General features: G+C 46.7%; 1 protein-coding gene across 3 annotated transcripts in view; it reads right to left on the bottom strand.

Annotated features, from left to right (window-relative positions):
- PDCD11 (programmed cell death 11) overlaps positions 1 to 25,246 on the bottom strand; it is a 627,216-nt gene that overhangs the window by 391,258 nt on the left and 210,712 nt on the right. For all 3 annotated transcript variants that reach the window (XM_078643694.1, XM_078643695.1, XM_078643696.1), the window contains exon 15: positions 16,936 to 17,130. In XM_078643694.1, the coding sequence (XP_078499820.1) occupies positions 16,936 to 17,130 (195 nt within the window). The remainder of the gene's footprint in view (positions 1 to 16,935; positions 17,131 to 25,246) is intronic.

Below are 25,246 nucleotides of genomic sequence, written 5' to 3'. Positions count from 1 at the left end.
AAAGTTCTCCTTTTTAGGTCGAGCCTGGAATTCGCATCCGAAGGATGCGTCCAGGTGGAGACTTATAGCTAGCTGACTCGGGGGAATGAAGGACAAGGAACTGCCACGCGCTTCTCTTCGGCTGGATTACACTGCGTGCACGCGCACCCACACTCACGCATGCGCACATCACAGCCACACGCATACACAGCCACACGCATACACAGGCACACACACACACCCCCCCCCCCGTCGCCGCCGCACCTACACACACACTAGCGCACCTACACGCACACACAGAGACCCCCCCACACACACACCAGTGCACCTACACTCACGCACGCACACATACAAAGACCCCCCTCCCCCGCCGCCGCCATCGCACACCGCACACACACACACACACACTGCATACACACAAGCTCACACACAGGTGCCAAGCCCCACTTACCGCCTCAGCCGCCTCTCCTGACTTCTGCTGCCATCCACTCTGTGGGCGCGGGCTTCTCGCAAAGTCGGAAGTCCCGCCCCACGACTGCCGTGAGCGTGCACATCCCAAGACCGGAAGTTCGGGAGAGTGCACGCTCACGGCTTGTGTTATTGTGGTTGAAACCGTTGACAGACGTCTCGCACCACCAGCCGGCCCGGCCCACCTTTACCAACATGGTAGCGACCTGATACGCTTCCTTCCGTTTACAGCCGTGATGTCACAACAAGCCTGCGGACGCCGTGACACGTGCGGAAGCGTAGTCACCATCAGAGAGACTGTTATAGTCAATGGCAGGCAAATCTATTGTATACCTTTGATTCTCTGCAACACGGACGAGAGGGAGCAGGCTATTCAGTCAATATGAAATGAACGTACAACCCAAATCCGGCAAAGTGGCGTGCTGCCTGACCTTCGCATGGTAGCTACTAAAGACGTGGCGCTAGCGAAGCCAGTGATGAAATCGACTAGAAAAGGAGCTGCACATAAACATACAGGGATTAGCATGTTGCAATGCCGCTCAAAACGGCGCAGGTACCCGATGAAGATTCTGCGGTTGAACAACATTCCCAGACATTTGTACTGGAAAAAAAGCGTAGAAGAGTGACATTTCTTTCATAGGTTTGTCGACGCATTTTCCCTTATATTAGGTTCTACGAAATTAAAATGTGTAAATATATATATATATTTATATTGTTGTCGTTTATATCGGTTAAAATTGATTTTTAGCCACCTTTTTTCAAATGTGTAATTTCAAATTATCTTATTTTGTTGTTTTTTTAATATACGCTACCGTTCCGTACTCGTTACACAGAAAATATTATGTATCAAAATGGCTGACTTCTTAACAAGCAGCCCTGTACTCTTTGCTGGGCACCTTTTCACTGTATTTGCATTCAGCGGACTGTCTTTGGGCTGGATGTGTGAAAACGCACTTAGAGGGCGGAGTAAATTAATCCGGATAGGGATTGACTTCACGATATTAGCCGGTAGCCTGTGAGGTAAGCGTGGGGGAGTTGGTGATTTGCGAAAAAGGAACCCCTTGGGAGTCTTTGTGTACCGAGGATGTGGCATTGTTGTCCTATTCGGTTACTGTATAAATCCGATGTATCACCTTTTAGGGGTTTTTGACGGGAAGGAGCATATTGTATTGCTTGGGTTTCTACTCAGTAGGTCTTCGTTTTTAGGTCTTGCGCCTGCGCTAGCTATCAATAGTTCAGCAGGTGCAGTGGCACCGAGCTAGTGGCATGGAGGGCACAGTTATTGCTACATTTTTACCACCTAACCTAGTGTGACCAGATTTTCAGAACGAAAAACCGGGAGAGGCACGGACATAGAAATTTAACTGAATTGATGTCCTTTTAGGTCTCGGCATCTTCTATACAAAGATATGTAGATAGATAGACATTTTTAAACATTCCCGTCCCCTTCTGTGAAGAGCTCCATTGTCCGTCTGTAGCAGCCCTCAGTCACGCCTCATTAAATTCAGCTGTGTCGCTTGTTTCCTAAAGCCAATCTCGACGCTGCATGAATGAGCTGTATGCACACTCACCTCTGAAAGTCATGACTTTCACTGCGCTCCTCGTGTTTTTGAGAATTAACTTATAGCTGAGAAGCAGTTATCACCGTTTCTCGTTGCTGGAAGGAGCTTACTAACAAGAGCGTTATGTAATGTTTAGTCGGTGGGCCAGGCCCACCCACTCAACTTTGGGAGGGGGGTTTTGTCATACAATTCCCCCCTCCCCCGCATATGTTATACTAAAGAACACCGGGGTGTGAACGCGGGGAGTTACCATGCACTAATCCAAGTGAGTGTTGTCATTGCATAGAACATTTTGTAAGTTGTGTGGGTCTGCGTTGCCTTGCAGAACCCCTGTGTCCACAACTTAACATGCATTAGGATACCTGAGGACCCCTACAAAGTACTTAGAGCCCACCCTACCGCCACAGACGCTTAGGCAGTGGTTTATATGTAAAAGAGGTGCAGGTACTTACTATCCTAAGTAGTACCTGTTTGCTAATACTGACAAGCATTTACAATGCAGTAGGTCTCGTTTTATTTGCTTCAAAACTGCTGCCTCAGGACCAGTGGAAGAAATCCTCACCACGGAGGCGAAAGTGCAAAGATGTAAGTGCACTGGGACTAGAGTGGAAGCATCATTTTTACACAGGCATGGGGAAGGGTGCTATCAATGACTTTCATGATGGGTACGTATTGTTATTTGGCTGTTTTTAAATTAGTAAAACAAAGGTGAAAAGCTAGAAGCTCTGCTTTACTGCACGTTGGCTCTGACGTCAACGGCGGTCATTAGAGGAGTTCTTAGAGAACTGCAAGTTACTGCAGGTTTCAGTGGCAGTTGTTTCAACCTTAGATACAGTGATTTAGATTTAGATACATACTACCTCATATTTCTTTTGGACGCTACCTTATATCTCTTTTGGATGCTCACTAGTGTCACTTATGACGCAAGCAGCCTCTGTCTGCACCTATACCCTGTTAGTACTATACTAATATTTGTATTTGTATTGTATATGTATCTTCGTGTGATTAAGTGACCACCCTACATTGCAGTTTTATACCTCTACTAGTATTCTATACACGCTGCGTAAACTGCACCCATTTCACTTTTCCCTCACCGGTTCTGCACCAATCGCTACCTCATGCTGCACCTGCACCTATCTCACCTTTATCCCTATCATTCACTGTTCGCCACCTCACTCATTTGGTTCTTCGATGTCAGCTACTTCACGATGTCGCACTATTTCTACCTCATTCACTTCGGTAAGCCATGTAAGCTGCACCCAGCCAATTTCTACACCTAGACTACACCGCTGCTACCTCTTACATTCTGATGTGTAAATTTGATTCCACCTAACCTGTTCTACCTCTCATTTTTTTGTACATGGTGTAAGCTAACTGCTACCTTGCATATAGGATACATTATGTAAGCTGCACCTTCGCACTGTTTGTTCCTGGATGCACTGACTTCTACCTCTTATACTTTTGGTCACTCACTAGTGTCACTCCTTTGCCCTCTAACCAACGGCTGTCAGTTTTTACTGACTTCCTATCTACCACACCCAACATCACAGCCTTTCTAAAATGGAGCTCAACGGCAAGCACACTTTTAGAATTAACTACCCTTCCACCCTCACCAAAAAAGCCACTAAACGTTTTAAACATAACTTCTTGAGGTCGCACCCTGAAACACCCTTTGCCGACACCTACTTCTCACCGGGCAATGGAGCCCTAAATACGGATATCATCTTCCACACCTCACGCAGAGCCCAATGGAGAAAAGCGTTCCTAACCCTACTCACCGTCTCCACCACCAGGAAAACAACTCATGGCCTAACTCTCTCTATCACACCTTCCCACCTCTTCCCTGGCAGGACTACCATTACTATCTACAATAACGGGATTGTCCTAATTCAATCCACGGACAAGAACCTGGAACTACTAGACAACCTGTTCCCCAAGTTCAAAGAGCACCTCTCCAAGCTGCGGACCCCCACCCAGATCTCCACCAGCACTATCACCCCTGACGTCGCATCTCCCACCTACAACACCTCTACCCCCAGCACCCCAACAAATGGCCCACCTGCTGTTAACGCCCCACACTCCCCAAGGACAGACACAAATGTCACCACCTCTTATACTAGGCGCCCCTCTAACATGATCCCTTTTACCCCCACTCACACCCCCCCCCCATCCCTCTCCCCCCTGACATAACAACCCCCACCCGCATCACGCCACCTGAACACACCACCGCTCGGAGTTTATCCACCCCCCCTCCCATCCCCCCCACGGCAGACCCCTCTCCCTCCCCAGCTCCCTCCCCACTCTCACCCACGACACTCTCACACCTGACAGAACAACTCTCACCCACAACACGCCACCATCTGATCACACCACCATTCGGAGTTTATCCACCCCCCCCTCCCATCCCCCCCACGGCGGACACCTCTCCCTCCCCAGCTCCCTCCCCACTCCCACCCACGACACTCTCACCCTCACAACAAAACATACAGAACATACCGCCTCCCCTACCTCAGCATCCCCCCCTCTCCCACCTCCTATTCTCAGCCCTCACTACCCTCCTGTCTCCCCCACTGTCTTCAGCCTTCACTCACTCTTCTATTCACCAGCACCGTCTCACACTGACGGCACTACCTATGCCTCCCACCCACCGCCTGCACTGCCTACATCACCCACACCCCCCGCCCACAAACACGCACACTCTTTGAATGCCATCCCACTCATTAGCACTGCAGAACCTTCCAACAACGCTAGTATATCACCCCCCTCGATACCCTGCCCGCTTTCCAGCTCACTACTCAACCAGTCATCAATCGCTCTCACCACCAACCCCATCCCCAATGCACCTCCTGACCTGACTTTATCCACCCTCCAACAAGTCAAAGAGGATATTCTACAGATCAAAAAAGATATACACGCAATCAAAGACCTTCTCTCCCCACAGCCCAGTCTACCCCCCACCATCCCTCTACCCTACAAACGACGCACCCTCCCTACATGCCCTCGCCCCCAACGACACCCGCACTGGCCGACTATCCCCGTTCGCAATAACTCCCACCGCCCCCGTCGTGTCCTCAACCCATTGTCGGACCGCGACCTATGCTCTCTCCTACGCTCTTATGGCCCAGGTCCGGTAAAACACATACCCAACACACACATCCCCATACCCACAATTCTTACAAACCCTCTGAGGCTCCCAACACTCAACAACAGAGGTTCCGTCCCTAACAACCTCAGAAAAGTTCCCCTCACTCTAGAAAGCTCGACCACCCTTCTCTCTCCCAAACTCAAATGCATCCTACTCAACTGCAGATCGGCCCAGAGACACTCATCCGACATCGCTGATCTCGTCTCAGCTAGGGATCTGGACCTAGCCATTCTAACGGAAACGTGGCTTACTGAAGCCTCTACCCCGATTATGGACATACTAGTCCCGCCCAATTATCACATCATTAGGCTGGACAGGTCTCCTGGCAAGACGGGCGGGGGAATTGCATGCATTTTTAGGAGCAACCTCTCCGTCACTAAAGTCACCTCCCCCTCCCTTTCCTCCTGCGAACTCCTCTGCCTCGACATCACCAGCGAGGGCAAACAAGTTTGTGCTCTACATCTCATCTATCACCCGCCTGGTGACAATCTCATATTCACCCAACAACTCATGGACATGATCACTTCCAATGCCGGTCGGCAGACCACCCAAGTCTACCTAGGTGACTTCAATCTCCACTGGAACGATCAGAAAGACACAGTGGTGAATAGTCTCAAAACTTTCCTTAATGCGCTTGACCTCACACAAATATGCGATAGACCAACACACGACAAAGGCTCGATACTCGATCTCATCATTGCCAAAGAGAACTCTACACAACTGGAGGCGATTCTACCCTGCGACTGGTCAGATCACCACATTATCACCTTCTTTATCAATGAGAAAGTTAAACCTAACCCGGCTCAACCAATCAAATCCAAAACATGGAAAAGGGACATGAAGAATCTTAACCCCTCTACCCTGCCTTCCCACATCGGCAATCTCCTCCTTCCCCCTGCAGGTGCCTCGGATGTTCAATCACTGACCGACCACTACCTTGACTCTATGAATACAATAGTCAATGAAGTCGCCCCACTAAAACTGAAGAGAGTCTCCACCAAAATTTCTAACCCCTGGTATGATGATAGACTCAATGACGACAGGCGTACTATGCGAATGGCAGAGCGCACCTGGAGATCGGACCCCTTCAGCACTGCACCTCAAAAGGCTTAAGAACAAGAGAAATGCCTACTTCAGGAAAATAAAGCGCACAAAGTCAGACTTCTTTAGCCGCCAGTTGGACCAAGCAAAAAACAGGCCAAGAAAGTTGTTCGAACTAATAAAGACCCAAACAAAGACACAACCCTTACAATCAAACAGCACAACAAGCGACACCCCACACTGTGAAGCCTTCTCTGCTTTCTTTAAGCTAAAGACTGACAACATAAGAAATGACCTCATCATGGATGTAAGCCGATTCCCCAACCACACCAGAATGGCTAACACTCAACCTAAAAACAAGGCATCTTGGCTGTACTTCGATACCTACTCGGAAGAAGCAGTACACAAACTGCTCTGCACCTTGAAGCCCTCTAATCACCTCTCAGACCCTCTACCTGCGAATGCTGAAAAAGACTTCATCCCCTTGCTCCTCCCTCTCTGGACCAAAATCATCAACAGCTCCCTGCAACAAGGCCTCATACCAGACTCCCTCAAGGTGGGGCAAGTCAAGCCTATACTCAAGAAACCTACAGCTGATCCGTCTGACCTAAACAATTACCGGCCCATCACCAATATCCCCACCCTGGCCAAACTGCTGGAGAAATGTGTCCAACTCCAACTAACAAAACACATTGACCAATTTGACCTCCTCAACCCTCATCAATCAGGCTTCCGAGCGAAACACAGCACGGAAACAGCTATGACGCACATAATTGATGACGCCCTTCAAATTCTTGATCGCAATGAATCCTGCCTCCTCATCCTTCTTGACCTCTCGTCCGCTTTTGACACGGTCAAACATGAGAACTTGCTGGAGCTGCTAAGCACTAGAATGGGTCTTTCTGGAACTGTTCTCAAATGGTTTTCGTCCTTCCTTCACAACCGGTCTCAGAAGTTCAAGATCGACAATGTGCTATCTACACCTGTGCCTGCAGATCTAGGTGTTCCACAAGGATCCTCCCTCTCCCCCACACTGTTCAACCTCGTCATGGAACCGCTCGCCACCTTGCTCCAAGCTTCCAATGTCCAATTCCATATGTACGCCGACGACACACAACTGTACCTAAAGCTACAATCCCCGGAAGATATCAAATATCTGAACTCCACGCTTATTAACACTCAATCTTGGCTGGCCGATAATCACCTCAAACTAAATGCTCTGAAAACTGAGTTCCTACTCATCTCACCCCCGGCGAAAATTTCCTCCACCCAAACCTGGCTCAATAACCTAACAACACTCAATGTCCAACCTACCATCGTGGATTCGGCGAAATCCTTAGGCATCACACTCGACGCCAAGCTCAACATGCAGCAGCACGTTAGCAAAGTCACAAAAGCAGTTAATTTCCAAATCAACACACTGAGGAAAATTAAACCCTTCCTCCCTGTCGAAGACTTCAAAACTGCTGTACAAGCTTTAGTCATCCCTCGAATAGACTATGGAATTGTGGCCCTCAGCGGACTCCCGCTATCCACAACAGCACCCTTAAGAGCCTCCCTGAACGCTGCCGCGAGACTCATTACTGGCTCAAGAAAACATTCGCATATATCCCCAGACTTAAAATCTCTAAAATGGCTACCTTTTGAAGCCAGAATACAGCTAAAAATTGCAGTCATGACACACGCGGCCGTGCACCACAATGCACCCAACTACCTCGCTCAAAAGTTGTCTATATCAGGAGGTTCGAGATCCAATAGAAGTACAAAAAATCTACTCCTGAAACCTCGTAGATTCCGGAAAGAGAAAACATACAAGCGCTCCTTCTCAGGAATGGCACCCAGGATCTGGAATGCGCTCCCTCCTGAAACCAGGCTTATCTCCTCCGCTGCACTCTTCAAGAAAGAGGTGAAAACCATCCTTCTGGCCAAGATCTCCTGAACCTTATAGGTACTGAATCAGAGACTCTGCACTGCTTTGTATCACTGTTCACCTTGTCCTTTGGCACTATACTTCTACTTGATGGGGACACTACTACGCTACTCTCTTACTACCGACCAATATATGATACACGTTGGTCTACTGATTCACTCTCCCGATGCCCCCACTCAGCGTTCTCTCTATACTAAAACACTGGTATAAGCCATCCACACACCCAAGCGGTACCTGAACACCTCTGTAGTGGGTTCAATGACTTGTGCCGTCTTATATTACTTGTTTACCTGATTGTATATTGATATGTTTTATGTATGTTATCATTATCCTACCATGTTAGTGACTATTATACTGCTCCCATTATCTCTGTTTCATTCCTACTGCCCCTACCCTGTCTTTGTGAAGCGCTCTGATATCTGTAAGGATCTTGTTCACGCTATATAAAACTTTGAATAAATAAATAAATAAAAATAAATAAACCTATTGATCCAATCCATTGGCAAATATTTTTTGTGCTTTAGGTACTTAATTACCCACATAGAAAGATTGTATTCTAAAATAGCTTTTAGGCTTGCAGCACCCCCTGCAGAGGTCTGAGCACCGAGAAAATCTGGTTGTAATACTGGTGAGATAGCCCACGGGGTTCATGCGCTTGCTAGATTGAGCTCTAATCTCCTTTGATAGTTTGAAGGAGCCACAGCGATCCTCGTTACGTCTTTGTTTGTTTCCATTTCACCATCGATAATGTGCGGGTGTGGTAGCTTAGTGAGTCAGCGTGCCTGCTGCAGAGTGTTGGGGCCTTCCTCAAGCGTGCACAAATAACAGGCAAGGGTTACATATAAAACAGAAGAAATGGTAGCAAGGTAGGGCTTGGGCTAGGGAGGCATTCTTCTATAATATGTGTTCCCATTGTTCCACTATTTACTGAAGTAAAGCGTTATTGATATATTTTCAAATAGTTTTAAGCCACTTTTCCAGCCAAACACACACTTTTCGAAAATAGCCCTTTTGGCTATATTCTTCGAACATAAAACCACCACCTCAGAGGTGGCGGATTAAAAATCTGTTCTCACACTATAACTAAACAACTTCAGCCACCCTTAAATAGGAGGAATTGGGAAAAGAACCGCACTTTCTTTTCACATTTTTCTCCTCTTTTCCTCAAAATCTCCGCATTTTAAGGCACAATTCTTACCACCTTTCATTCACTAGTAAGAACATAAGGAAACAAGCATTTGCAATGCAATAGGTCTCGCATTTACGAGAGTTTAAGCGATTGGCATTGTAAATGACAATGCTTTTTATTTATGTTTTAAATAAAATGAAACCAAAAATAAAAGGCATTGTCATTTGCAATGTCAATAGCTCACACTTGCGTAAATGCGAGACCTATTGCATTGCAAATGCTTGTTGACATGGTTACCCCCACTTTTTGCCTGGTACATGATGACATTTTGTCTGAAAGTGCACTGGTTTCCTGCCAATCAGGTCGCCAGTGCCCCTTCCGAAAACTGTTCAATTGTTTCCCCAATTAGGAAAACCTTTGGCGCCCTCTGTAAGTCCCTAGTAAATGGTACCCTGGTACCTTGGACTTAGGTAATAAAGAGGGTCCCTAAGGCTGCAGCACAAATTACAGGCTGCGTGTCTTCGTGCAGACAAAATTAAACATGGCGTATCTCATCCCTGTGTGCCATGTCCCCTACCATTGCATATAATATTTGTAAGTCACCCCCTACATCAGGTCTGACAGCTTTAAGGCAGGGTGCTTAATATTATATGCTGGCCAGCCCTATTGTTTGCAAATGACCAAGCAAGCCATCTTACACCATTTACTGGACACTGGTGAAAACAAATTCCCAAGCTACATGATGGGTTCACTGAAAATTTAGATATTTTGTGCCAAACATCTCGACTTGAAAAACCCACACTGATGCCAGTGTTGGATTTATCAAAACATGCACTCAGAGGGCACCTTAGAGGTGTCCCCTGAAAACCTACCAGCCTTTGGTGGGATTGCTGACTGGATTCTATCATTCACCCATTCGAGACAAGTTTCTGAACTTCTAGGATGTCAGGAGCAAAAGTCTGTCCAGGAAGAGGGTGTAACACCCCCTCCTACGGATTAGCCTCCTTGGGCTGGTGAGCATCAAAGGAGCCACCGCCTTTGGAATGCAACTCGGACACCCCTCACCGGAGAGGAGGTCGCCCCCTGTCCAAATCCCACTTGGCACGTGGACAGGCAGAAAATTACCTAGTCAGGTGGGTGTGCCACCCCCAGGCTTTTACAACCCCTAAGGTGGGTTAACTGCACGCAGACACAACATTTCTGAGGTAGCCAGTTTTGTGATTGCATACCAAGGATTTCTGGGACAGGGTTATGCCCACTTCCCACAGGAAGTGGTCATATAGGGTGCATAGTGATCCCAAGGGTCAGTAGCTCATTGACTACTACCCTACACTCAATTAACACCCCTAAATTCAGTATTTAAGAGGGGTGTCCCTGGCACCAGAGAAGCAGGCCCTGGCAACCTAAGAAGAGAGAGGACACAGAAGAGCTGAAAAAGCAGAGAAGACTGAAGAGAGCACCTTACTTGGCCGAATCCGTGCTGGCCTGTCTACAGCTCTCGTTGAAAATTGTGCCAAAGTCGCCTTGTCCTGCAGCTGTGACTACAGAAACGTGGGAGAACTGCCTGCCTTCGAAAAAGATTCAAGACCTCCTGTGAAAAGCAGGCCTGTCCAGCAGAAACTCTAAAAAGAAGACTAAGTCCCCCCGAACCACCAAAATCAGAGATCTGAAGCAGCCACTGCACCTGTTGCCCCTAGCCCAAGTTGAAGTGGGCCAATAGTGGCAATAAGGTTCCCCAGCTCCCAAAAGACCGAGTCCATTGCGGTTTCACCCCTCCTGGACTCTTCAACGTTGCCTGCAGTCTCTGCAGGCAGGCCCCCTCTACTGCGACTGCTCAAGTAAGAAAAAAACAGATGTCTAAAGACACCTCTGCACCCGTCGCCTCTGGGCCTTGGAGAGAAGGATAAGAACCCTCACTCACCCGAGGGTGACATGCTTCATCATATGGGTCCCCCTTACCAGTGTTGAAATCCTAGTCCACACTGGGAGCTACTACTCCGGGATCTTAAAGGAGGAGCTCAGAGATGTTTTATTGGGCAAAGGGATGATAATCCCATATGTGAGCAAATAGGTGTGGTGAGGATAGCAGCGCTGTGTCTGAAAGATAAGTGAATATAAAACTATCTAAGGGGATACACTTAATTACTTTATTGATGTGTTCCACTTGACAGGATTAAAAAGTAACAGCACAGTGGTATAGAGGTAGAACCACTGTCACTAGGTGGTCAACATGTTTCAGCCTCTTGATCCTAAGGTATAATCGGCTTTCTTCAGGACCAGTTGGAAAAATATGTGATACTGCTGCTGCCAATAATATGTGACAAAAAATGAAATAAATTGAAATTATGTATACTCCACCGGTATTCCTGTCTTTTTTTATATAGATAATAATAATAATAATAATAATAATAATCCACATTTGTAAAGCGCACAATCACCTGTAAGGGTCTCTAGGCGCTGGGGGCCGTCGGGAAGATTAAGCAAGCTATTGCCCAGAGTCACATGGTGCTGGGCTAACCTGCCGCCGGAGCCGGGGATCGAACTCTGATCCCCAGATTCCAGCGTCAGTCGCCTTGGCCGCGGCGCCACACCTCTCCCATTAGATGATCAGGTCATACCCAGGTATCTGCAAGGTGAGTAGCAAAACACAAGGAAACAAAAGAAAGAAAACATATACACATTTGTTCAGGATTACACATGTACCATAGATTTGTATTATTAGTTTTAATGGTGTAAAAAATTTTTTTGGGGGGGTTATTACACTCATAAGGACTTACCCTCATTAGTAGGAAAGTGAGGGTTCTTATCCTTAAGGGATGTCTCCCCCAGTTAGGTGTGTGGCATCACGTTGGTGATGAGAGAGGTTGACTAACACATTTATCATATACACATGACCTTGACCACAGTTGTGCATTTTGTGTGATACGTTAACTGGGGAACGCACATTCAGTGGTCTTATAATCTCCCCACGGACCCCTAATCTACGGTAGTTTTTTCACCTTGGAGAGAAGGACCAAAGGTGTCCCCCCTCCCCTGTACCAGAGAATCGCAAGGCCTGGGCCCACTTGTTGGTTCAGCCAGACTGGCTTCCTAGACAGAGCATGCAGGCTCTTTTTACAGAGACCGATCTCACATCTCACATCACTCCCAGAAATTAGCCCTGTTGAGGCAAAGCTCATGATAAGTGCACTAGGAAAGGGTGGTATCTCCCATATATACCACACACTAATCATCAATGCCCTTGATACACTGACCCAACTTAGAACTTGCTGGAAAGGCTGGCTGTGACCCTTGGAGGACGAGGATTGGCGAGATGCGCTGATGGCCCCAAGAGTCCTCAAATATCCTCCAGACTCCGGAAGATACAAACATACTATCTCTACTGTGCATATCTCACTCCTGGCCATCTGTTTAAGTTAGGTCTCCTTGCAAGCCCAGAATGCTCTTGCTGCTCCGAGGCCTCTGCAGACTTCTAACACACCTGGTTTGGTCCTGCTCTTTCAGAACAGGATACTGGAAAGCCATGGTTATGTAATTTTCAGAAGTGCAGGGATGGGAAGTGGACCTTTCCCTGTTGCTGTTACTGCTGGGGGTGCTTGATGGGGTGGGGGGGGGTATAGGGGCACACCAGCAAACAGGGGTCTACTGGGTATGCTCATTATGGTGGCCAAACGGGATATAGCTTTCCCCTGAAAGTCTTCTGAGCCTCCTAGGCTATTTCAGTGGAGACGCTGGGTAGACTGGTATGCCTATCAAGAGAAGCCGTAGTATGAGGCCAGAGGTTGACCCACTAATGGGTCAAACCTTCCCTAGATCCAGCAGATCTATCTAATTATAGGCCCATCTCCCTCCTCCCATGGGCGGGCAAGGTCGCGGAGAAACTGGTCAACAAAAAACTGTCTGAGTTCTTGGAAACCAACCACCTGCTCAAGAGCTCTCAAACCGGTTTCAGACCAGGCCAAGGCACTGACACCGCACTCCTGGCAGCAGTGGAGAAGGCCAGAGACATTCTGGACACGGGAGGATCAGTGGCAGTGATCCTCCTAGACCTCAGTGCGGCTTTCGACACTGTCAGCCACCAGGTCCTTATCCAACGCCTGGGGAATGTCGGAGTGAAGGACAAAGCCCTGGAGTGGCTAGCGTCATTTCTCGACCAACGCTCCTTCCAAGTCTGGGAAAGCGACAGCCGCTCTCCTACCATCCCTCTCCGGTGTGGCGTGCCCCAGGGCTCGTCACTTAGCCCCACGTTATTTAACGTGTACATGGCCACACTGGAGGAAGTGGTTACTCCATTTGGAGTAACCATCATCAGTTATGCTGATGACACACAGCTGGTGGTAACGCTCTCCCACCCCAAGCAAGATCCCTCGGACCTCCATGGCTGCCTCTCCAAAATTCATCAGTGGATGAATGACTCTGCCCTGAAGCTCAATGGGTCAAAAACGGAGATCCTACTCTTGGGGCACAGAGAGATCTCCCTTCCCCCAAACACCTGGCCCGCCTGCCTTGGTGAACCACCTTCCCCCAAAACCGAGGTGAAGAGCCTAGGGGTATGGCTGGAGAAAGATCTCACCTTTAGGACACAGGCAAAGAAGACGGCCGGCGTTTGCTTCGGCCTTCTCAGGGCATGCAGGAAAGTCCTCCCCCTGCTACCTTTTAACTCCCGGAAACTGTTGATCCAGGGCCTGATTGTGGCCAGGCTGGACTACTGTAATGCCATTTACTTGGGAGCCCCTGAAGCAACCTTTTACACTCTGCAGAAAATTCAGAACGCTGCTGCCCGGATGCTCACGGGCACTCCAGCCAGAACATCCGCGAAACCCGCCTTGATGAAGCTGCACTGGCTGCCGGTCAGGGAGAGGGTGGTGTTCAAGGCTCTCTGCCTGGCCCACAAAACGCTTCACGAACAAGGTCCTCCAATCCTCAAAAACTGCATCACCCCCTATAGACCGGCCAGAGCACTCAGATCGGAACACGAAAACCTCTTAGTGGTACCGAGAGTGAAGAAAGCCCGGGCTGGAGGACGCCGATTCTCGGTGCACACAGCCAAGCAGTGGAATGTGCTGCCTCTGAAACTTAGAACGGAACCTAACCATCTTCGTTTCAGAAAGTCACTTAAAACCCTTCTTTTTCCCAAATCCTCCTAATTTCTTGCTCTGTGCCCCCGTCTGACTACTAGGTATAGCGCTGAGATACTCCCGGGTGATTACGCGCTCTATAAAAACCTTAAATAAAATAAATAAATAATGATAACAAGATGTGGAACATGTGGTGGGGTGCATCGGGCGTGGACCAGTTGAAATAAGTATGATACATTATTTGGCTGCTTTTTGCCATCTTTTGGGTGCTGTACTACAAGCTTCATTAAATGCAGGTGATAGTGATTGTGACATACTAATTGATCTTGAAGTGACTTTTTGTATTGTACTGAAATCAATAAAATTATTTATAAAAAAAAAAGGAATTAAGTTTTGATGCTAAGTTTGAATTGAATGCAGCTTCGGTTACCTTATATTAAACAGAAGGCTTACTTTTGGAGGTTTGTACAGATCACTGTTAGTTATAACAATATAAGGTGAAACAAGCTTAAATATTTGAAAAGCTTGAACTGGCACAAGCTCGGTTAGAGAAGATTGTTTTGCACTTTCCTTTTAGCCCTTTATCACAATGCAAGATTTAGAATTTTAAGCAAATCACAGTAGCAAATAGCACATATGTGCTGGGGGTGCAAAATGGAATGGGGATTGATGTTCAATTAGAGCATTATTCCCATTCCTTGGTACCAAACATGTACCTGGCGCAGACTCCGGGCATGTTATTTTCAAGCCCCGCACAAATGCAAATTAGTGGTTGTCTGATTTGTACCCAATTTTTGAGGGTCAATTATTATCGGGCTCTTAGACATCGGTGGATTTATAACTTAACCAGAGTCATTTACCAGCTTCAATTTGTTTTAGTTCCAGTTTGAAACGATTAAAGAAAGGACTGGAAATGGAACTGCCTAGAGCAAAAATAACTAGTTAGAATTATACATAATGTTATTATTTTACTGTTTATATGTTTCCGTTTTGATAAATGCATGTACATTAACGTTGATGGTTATTATCAAATCAGACAATTTTAACACTTATGACCGGAACTATTTCATTTTGCCAGTTCTTGCATGGCAAAGTGCACATGAAAGGGCGAAAGTTCCAAAATATTGAAAAGGCTAAACGGACATCTAGCTAATCCAGAGCACCAGAACAAGTAGTCCTAGTGAAATATACACTGCCTTTTGGTTGGACTATGTATTTCAGGAGCTCTACAGTCAGGGGATGCTTGTTACACTCGGGCACGTGCAAGTTCTCAAACCATCCAAACATCACTATTGATAGAAGAACCTAAGAAAATATGCTACACCAAGGGGATTACTGCTACAGAGACCATGAAAGCCTGGTACATGAATTACTAGAGAAAAACAGGTCACAGCAACATCTATAATGCACTAGGGCGTTGTCCTACCAATCCATATAGCAGACAGAAGATCCCAGTAGTGTACAGAATCAGCATTTACCTGGGCAGAAACTGTAGCACATAGAAGGATGCTCTATACATTTTTTTTGCAATGGGGCAGAAAATGTTAAGTATTCTGTAGGTATCAGAGTACTCACCAGTCTAAAACAAGTGATCACGGCTTTCACAACTTATCCACAAGGTGGTGAGATGGTACTGTTTGCATAGTACATTTCACACTAAGTGGGATGGGTATGCCCAGACTTGGGTCCCTTGCTCACTGTGCCACTGGATTCAAGCTAGCCTGGCTGATGAAGGGTAAAACCCAGAAACCGGTCTCAGGATGCTTGCTTCCGGTTCAGGGAGGACCTTGCTTGGCAGTTCAGTCTGGACTGTTCCCATGAGGCACAGGGTCTAAACTGGGGTGGCATTGTGAGCAAAAGAACAATGGATTTTACCCAGATCTCTTGACGTGGGTGAATGTATGATTTATTCAGCATTCCGTCCATCATTTGTTTGGGTGGTACTGCATAGTAGTCACATCCTCCATGACTGGGTTCTCAGAGGTGTGAGACTGCCTATCTTACCTGGCACATGCTAATGGTCCCAGGTCATATTACGAGGAGAGATTTCCACTGGGTCACATTAAAGTCAGCTGACAAATGGGAGTGTACTGTGCTGTGAAGGTTATTCAGGGACAGCTCCTGTTCACACTGGCAATTGGAAAAGACACCTATGGAGGAGAGATATTTTCCTAAGCTACATTACCGCTCAAAACACAGAGGTCCCTCTGCGAGTAGATAAATGGGCACAAACGTTCTTCCTCCGCAACCGCTCATTTGGGTAATTTAAGGCACACAGCTCTCATTTAGTATTTTCTCCTAATGCTGGATAATGGAGCACACCTAGGGTAGATAATTCTTCTGTCATGGATGAAATTATAATCTGCAGTAGAGCTGCAGCGAGTTTGGTGCAAAAGTGACAGTAACAAGGGGTTTAGGATCTTGAAAGTTTTACGATCTTAACACCACAAACACTGAGAAGAACAGTTTGAGGAGCTACGAATCCGTGGTCTGACCTGGTCTGAATAAGGATACATGATTTCGTAGTATTAATGGGATTTTTTCGGTTTTTTTTTCATACCAGTCTCTTCTAGGGTGAAATTAAACATTGCAAAAAAGGATACAATTTGTCCTTGCACATTACTTAGGCACATCAAGCCAGGGAGGTAATCTCCTTTCTGCAGCCAACGCCAGAGCATTTTGCAGTTGGTGACATGGTCAGACAGGTGCATTGTGGGAAGGAACGCAGGAACATCTTCTGGAACTATAGAGACTTCAAGGCCAGTGTCTGTTTTTTTGACGACTGTCACATCAACCATCTACAAGAAAAGAAAAACATCTTAAAGGGAAAAGCTATATTACCCTAAATACTGATCTTGGAGTAGAAATTTGCATTTTACAAAGTGTTTTATACATAGCTAAAAATTAATTTAAGGCACCCAATAGCAGATAAAAAGTGTTAACAGCTTTTATAAGAAACACCACCACGTCCTACTCAGTCCTATGCCAGTTGAACAACTGGCTCATTTACCAAACATCGGTTTCAAGCGAGCCTGACATTATTAAAGAACTGTGTTGTGAGATGAATCATTGCCAGTTACCAATTCCAAAAGGCCCCTTCCTGGAAAGGTAATGGTACACTCCACTTGATGGAGCTGCCACTATCTGCCTCATGAGAAAAGCCACATTCACAGAGACTGAAGTGCGCTACTTGGAGACAAACTCCTCACCATAGGTTGCACCAACAGGTTTAGGAAAAACTAGAGTAAAGAAATCACAGATACTGGGCCTTGTTAATGCCTGTAAAGTGCTCAATACACCTCACTTACACCAACAATAATGGGCATTTCAAGCAATTTTGGAGCTAGGTTCTGAAAGTAAGGGAAATCATCGGTTCTGCGGGTTATTGCATCTTTAAGAGAAGGTCCTGTTTGACAAAAGTGGCAGTAAAGAAACCAGAATAACTGAAAAACAGGGAAAGTGATCAATTTAACATTACACAGGAAATAATTAATCCAGGGACAGCTAGCAACTTTAAAAATCTGTGGGGCACTGCCCGACGTACAACTCACGATATGTTGCCTTTCTCCTCTCTTAGCGATGAGCAGGAAAGGAAGTTGGTTTACTTCCTGCATGCAAATTCAACCAATCCTGGAACATGCTAACCCAGTGCTCATTTTAAGGCTTGGGGCTTGCAGGCTCTTAATAGCGCAAGACAGATTGACCGGCTGTGTACAACCGGCCAATCTGTCATGCACACTGAGCACTGGTAGCAGTTATCCTGCAAGAGGCAGGATTCTGTCTACCCCGCCCCCACCATCACTCTGGTGCGGCCGCCGGCACACAGAATAATAAAATGGTAATTAACATTTCATTATTCCATGTGTACCTGCTGCACTCGCAGCAGGAGGAACGCTCCTCCACCTTAACGGAGGAGCCGCTGGATTTATCAATAGTGGGCCTGAGAAAAACTGCTCAAAATGTATTCAGTGTCCACAGAAAGGATTATGTTACTTTCTCTGTGAGCATCTCTTCTTGGCATGTGTGCTGTAGATTCACATGCTTTGCATACTCTCGCCATCTAGTGTTGGGTCCATATCTTTGCAAATTGTTTTTCTTTGAAGAACTCTTTTGAGTCATGAGGGAAGGGGACTCCTCCTCTTGGTAATAGTGCACATGGGCGTTGACTCCATTGCTAGATTGTTTTCCAGCATGAGGGTGAGAATGGGTTATAAGTAAATGTAAGTAAAGATGTCCATGCATATGAAAATATAGATTAGAACTGCAACAACCATAGGTGTCTGAGAATGAGGGTGGGCAAATGTAAATCTATAGCACTACATGCCAAGAACAGATGCTTCCAGTATAAGTAACATAACTTGTTCAAAGCCTATGTGGCTCTAGATACACATGCTTTGTATACACTGTATAGCAGTGCACTCCAAAAAGTGGTGGCTAACCAGTGGAAGTTGCAGATGGTTGAAAAATTGTATGTAGCACTGCCTGTCCTACATTAGCTAGTTGGCGTGATAAACCATCCACACAATAGTGCTTAGTAAATGTGTATGGTGTAGACCATGTAGCTGCTTTACAAATGTGAGCTATGGGAATGTTGCCTAAGAAAGCCATAGATGCCCCTATGTTAAAAGTAGTGAGTGCTCTAGTGGGGTGTAGATAAAGTCCTTTTGACTTTGAACTAGCATGTCTAGATGCATTTATCGATCCATCTAGAAATGCCTGATTTTGGAATGGGTTTCCCTTTTTGACGGTGGAACAAATGCAAAAAAAGAGTTGTTTTGCGTATATCTTTTGTCCTATCAATATAATACATTAATGCTCTTAACATTTAGCGTCTGGAGAGCCCTTTCTGCCACAGATTCTAGTTGAGGAAAGAAAACAGGTAGCTCAACTGATTGGTCAATGTGAAAAGGAGATACTACCTTTGGAAGGAATTTTGGGTTGGTACGAAGAGCCACCCTATCTCTATGAAGCAGGACATTGGTTCTCCTAAAGTTAGTGCCTAAGTGTGTAAAGGTTCAAAGGATGGACTCATAAGTCTTGTCAGAACAATATTGAGATTCCACGCAGATGAAGGTGGGACCCTTGGTGGCATCACTCTTTAAAGGCCTTCCATGAAAGCCACTGGGTATAAATATAAGTGTTGTCTATTTTGAAGATAGGCAGCCACTGCTGCAAGATGTGGGCATAAGAAATTGTAAGCAAGGCCAGAGTGTTGTAAATGCAAGAGGTAACAAATAGTTTTTGTATAGATGCATTGAGTGGATACATTTTTGGGTTATTACAGTAAATGACAATCTTTTCCACACAGCTCTAGTGGTAGGTTTAGGCGCTTCCTTAAGAATGGCCATTCATTCTGCTGGCAGATTTAAATATCTGAATTCTATGACTTCAGAAACCATATCGCCAGGTTTACTTCTTTTGGATTTGGGTGTCTGATTTCACCATGGTTCTGAGTGAGAATGTTTGGGTTGAGGTGAAGCTTCTTGTGTGTAACTACTGAAAGTTCAAGTAGTGTGGTGAACCGTGGTTGACAAGCCCATGTGAGAGCTACTAGAATGAGGGGGACATCTGCCTAAGCTTCCAAACCAGAAATGGTAGAAGAGAGAGAGGCAGAAAAGCGTAGGCAAATATTCTTGAACAATTCATCCATCTGGCATTGCCTTTGGTTAGAGGGTGTGGGTATCCGGAGGCGAAGTTTGGGCACTTTGCAATCTCTGCTGTCGCAAAGAGGTCTATCTATGGAACCCCCCAATTGTGGAAGTTTGGGAGGAGGACTTAGGGTGGAGTTCCCATTCGTGGACTTGTTGCTGCATTCCGCAGAGGTTGGCAATATCTTTGTCCATTCCTGGGATGTATTCTGCTAACAAATTGATTTTGTGATGTTTGTCCAATGCCAAATGGTCAGAGAGGCGTGACAGCAGTAGAGTGTGTGCCCCCCTTCTGTTTTTGTACATAGCTGCCATATTGCCCGTCCGGACTAGGACAACCTTGGCTATGAGATGAGGCAGAAATACTTTCAACGCTAGGTAAATTGTTAGTTCTTTTAGGTGAGCTCCCCATCCTGTCAGGGATGCATCTGCTGTTAGCATGATCTGTGGAACATGATCTATGAACAGCCCCCTTTTAACAGGTTTTGTGTGTTTCACCACTGCAGAGAGTGATGAGTGTGACTGTACCACCACTAGATCATCCAGTTGACCCTATGACTGAGTCCACTGTAGTGCGAAGCATTCTTGTAAAGGACGCATGTTTAGTCTTGCATGAGGCACTTTGGCAATGCACAATGCCATCATTCCGAGAAGTTGCATGGGAATTGTGACTGTTATATATTGATTAGCTTAAAATTGTGGTAGCAGTGTTTGAAAATTTTGAATTCTGGCTGCATTTAGAAAGGCTAGACCTACTCGAGTGCTGAGCATAGCTCCTATAGTTGTGGCTTGAAGATGTGATTTTTGAGTATTGATAGTGAATACCAGCTGATGTGGAAGATTTATGGTAATTGGAGTGTGTTGACGACAACAGGTGTGTATTGGCTTTGATAAGCCAGTCGTCGGGATATGGGTAGACATGAACCTTTTGTCTTCGTAAATGTGCTGCTGCCACTGCCAGTGCTAAGCATTTGGTGAACACTCTGGATGCAGTAGTGACTCCGAATTGATAATATATTCCGACTAACACAAATCTGAGATATTTGCAGTGTGTGGATGAATAGGGAAGTGAATGTATGTGTCATCCAAGTCTAGTGCTGGCATGAAGTTGAATTGCTGTAGAAGTGGAAGCACTTGTTGAAAAAGTGTGACCATATACAAGTGTTCTGACAGTATGTAGTGAATTAGAGGCCCTAGAACTAAAACACCGGACACTGGACACCGTGTGGACCGCTGTTAAACCTCGCCGCACCCGCTCCGCGGGTGCCGCTTCGTCGGCCATTGTGAGGAGGAGCTGAGCGAGAGACCCCCCAGGGACCAGGAACTAACCTCGGCAGAGGGCTGCAGGGCTGCGAGCGTGCCAGGGACTCCAATTCCCAGGAGTCCCTGATAGACCGTTGACAACTTCCGGTCCGCTCTCCCTGCCGGCCCGCCCACTGCCCTCAGACATTGCCATATCTGGGGTTACTCCTCCCGCAGCGCGGGACGCAGCCCGGAGCAAAGACCGGGCTAAGAGCGGGCCGTTTGAGGCCGTTCGAGGACGGCCCCGGCCCACAACCCCTGTATCGGTTTCTCGACACACCTAAGGTAGGCGGAATAGTCAACCTCCACCTACGTCTTTCATAGCCCTAAGTGCCTGGACTTAAAAAACATTTCATTGACTGTGAGGGCTTTTATGTTATTATAAACATTTCTTGTGTAAATAGTGTGTCTAGTTGGCATTACCACTACTGGTGCCACTTAGAAATTATGTCTCTACGATCAGGCAAAACACGCATAGTCCAAGTCCAAACACCCAAAGGTGTGGTATCGGGGCCATTGGATGCCTTTATCACACGCGCCACAGGAATACTTGAAAAAGAAATTGCCATGGTAGAAAAACGCCTTTCCATTGACCTACTCAGTGGAAAACGCTCTTCATTGGGTAGGTTGGCCACGATCCCCAGCCCCGTGGCACAAGCACATGCAGCTTTTAATTGTATCTACACAGATACCACTGAGGCCTTAGTCCATATGGATAGCGAGGGGGTAGATTCTCTTGTACACACACCAGTTCATGTTGAACATCACCTGGACGACCTTGAGGCAAGTGGGGAAACTGCAACCCAGGATAGTTTTGGGTCCGAACATACCTCAGAATCCCCCCACTCATCTCCCGACTCTCCTAAGACTGTGCCCACCAAACTGACCCATATAGATTCTGTAGGCACCGATATGGTAACAAGGAAGAGAAAGCACGACCCGAGCCATATGGGGGGGAGAGAACGCAAAATGCCTAAATTAAAATTAAAAGATACCACCGGTAATCCCATTGGCAATCCCATACCACCAGCTATGGGTCATCTTAGTGAAGAACAACGTTCCAGCGCATATCCCAATGTCTTATGCCCCTCCCTCACCTCTTTAGGATCCTCTGACCCTTGTCCTACCTGTCAAAACAGTGATGAATCGCTGTTGGTAAAAATTGAGGCCTTAATGAAAAATCTCTTATTACCTGTTCTGGAGCGGACCAGGTTAATGACCTTAAAAATAGATACCCTGGAGACAGTAGTTAATACGAACTCAGCCCTGCTATTATCTCTAACCGGCTTGAGTCAAGGGGGGGTCAAACCCATACATCCAGCCCCAAAGCCAACTAACATTCCCACCACTCTTAATCACAATCTCCCAGGGGCAGTAACCAACAGACCAACGAGGGGTGGAGATCCTAAGACTACATTAAATAAAACATCTGAGGTTTCGTCTCAACTTGGGCATAAGACGAAGCCCATGGACAAATCGGATAGCTTAAACTTTGCTAGATCCCGCCCAACCAAGCCACCTTCTCTGGCTAAGCCTAGTTCAAATACTTCCCGGCATCCCCCCCAAGGGCCTTTAGCTAACCACCGTAATACCACTAAACCTTTGGTAGAAAAACATCCTAGTCATATCACCCCGCGGGCTGACCTCCCTATCGAGGCTGCATCATACACAATAGTTTTGACTGGCGTAGCCCCCCTCCAACCTGGCAAGAGGGAGACTTTTGGTGACCTGCGCAATAAGGTGACCTATTGGTTAAACAAAAACCGACCGCTACCCCCCTCTTTGCCAACTGAAATTTTGTATGTAAGAAGGGTTGATTGGGTGGGCCATGGCATAAAAGACCTGGAGGGTGATTGTATTTTAATTTCATTTAAGGACCCCTGGGTGGTGGAAATGATCTGCAGAAAAGCTAGGTTTGCCAGACAGGGGGATGTTCAGACACTGGGCCTATCATATTTTTATCCACATAGGCAGAGTTCTATCTTAAAGGGATCTAGATATGGTCAACCTACCATCAGGAGCTACCCCACGATGAGGACACCTCAACCCATGCACTCCCCATTCCTTTTCAATCATTTTGGCCCATTATCTGATCTTGAGGCCAATGATTGACTCCAATCTCGGTCTTGCATAACCGAACCCATAGTAAATTCTGGGTTTCTGACAGTTGGGCCGAGCGAGGAGTCCCTGCAGTTTGTAACCTCAGAGGTAGAGCGTATGGGGGCCTCAGTAATAGCAGGAATTCCCTTATCACCTTTGAGGGAAGTGGAAGTCTCCTTGAGGATTGGGGAAAACCAGAGCACCACTGGGTGCATCGAAATTGGGTGGGACGGTGAGATTGGACAGGGCACCCTTGCAGTTCTGGATTTGGTGGTACCCCCTGTGGTCCCCGCCCCAGAAATACTCACTCGTGTCTTGGAATGTTGCGGGGGTTAAAAGTCGTATCCACTCTGACGACTGGCTGGAGTTTATGGATAAATACGATATTATCCTACTCCAGGAAACTTGGGCAACCGAACCTACTTTCAGGCAGGGATACATAAACTTCTTTAAACCTGCAATTAGAAGTGTCAAAGGGAGAGCCTCAGGGGGTTTACTGATCTGGGTGAAAATCTCTGGGATACTATTCCACAGAACTCACAGTACAAGACCCCGACCTCCTCATCATTAAACTGAGTAAGACTGGATGTGGGGAACTGATCCTGATTAACATATATGCCCGAGGTTTGCCAGGAGGCCGCCCCCCTCCCCTGATAGAAACATTGGACACCATTTTGGCTGGCCTAGATAGTGATCATGTCACCCTCCTAGCAGGAGACTTAAACTGTACCTTTGAGCCATTACTTGACTCAGGGGACAGTTGGGGCTCCGCGGAAGATGCAGTATGGGGTATCCCTGATCTGTTGTCCATCAAACCGGTAATTACAACTGAGGCAGCGGTGAACTGGACGGCTCTTTGTCTCAACAGGGGTCTTCGGGCCGTTAATGGCCATGCAAAATCAGACCAGGAAGCGAATTTTACATTCGATAACGGGTTAAGAAAAAGCCGTATCGATTATATCCTGTTAAAGCTAGGAGACTGGCCTCTGCTGGTGGACATGGCAGTACTTCCTCGCCCAGAAAGTGACCATAACCCTTTGTTCCTAAAACTAAAGATACCAGGTCTTGTGAGATCCGAGAACCTCGGTACCTCACAGACTGGGGACGCCTTCCTAACCAACGATAGGAAGAGATTAAAATGGTCCAAAATCGTGGAGGATGATATATTAAGGGATAAGGTCATCTCTAAGGTTAGCAACACATACAATGAAATGTTGACTTATGATCAGTTGGGGGATAATTCCGAAATGGCTAACAACATCATAAACCTCCATGACCATTGCTTTGATGACCTTAAATCCCTGCTCTCACAACCACGCCACCAGGGAACCCCTAAAATACCTATCCGTCCAAAGAAATGGTACAACAACAAATGTAGGGAAGCCCATACCCAACTTATTAGAGCAGTTAAGTCTCGGATCATGGGTTCAGTGAAGGAGGCTAGATCAAGCTATAGGAAAACGCAGTGGGAAGCCAAACGGGAGTGGGAGGACAAGTACTGGTTGGATTTATTGGAGGCTTCCACATCAAACAACCCCATCAAATTTTGGGAAAAAGTCAAGTGGGGGAAGGACCCGGATGCACGCATCCCTGTAAACCATGTGTCCCCCGCGGAATGGGTAAAATTTTATTCGACCCAGTTCTGTGCCGAGAACCCCAACCCTCCCAGCTTCCTGGCGATGGTACCCCACCCATCCACGCAAATTGAGAATATCACCTTCTCAGAAAAAGAGGTCGAGTTGGCCTTAGGCTTAACCATGCGAGGGAAAGCACCAGGCATGGATCTTATACCAGCCGACCTGTTCAAAGCCAACCCCGCCCTGTGGACGCCCTATATCACCAAGGTGGCCAACTCCATAGCTGC

This window comes from Lissotriton helveticus, chromosome 5_1, assembly GCF_964261635.1.
Source record: "Lissotriton helveticus chromosome 5_1, aLisHel1.1, whole genome shotgun sequence".
NCBI lineage: Eukaryota > Metazoa > Chordata > Amphibia > Caudata > Salamandridae > Lissotriton > Lissotriton helveticus.
This window is presented reverse-complemented; position numbering and strand designations above follow the sequence as displayed.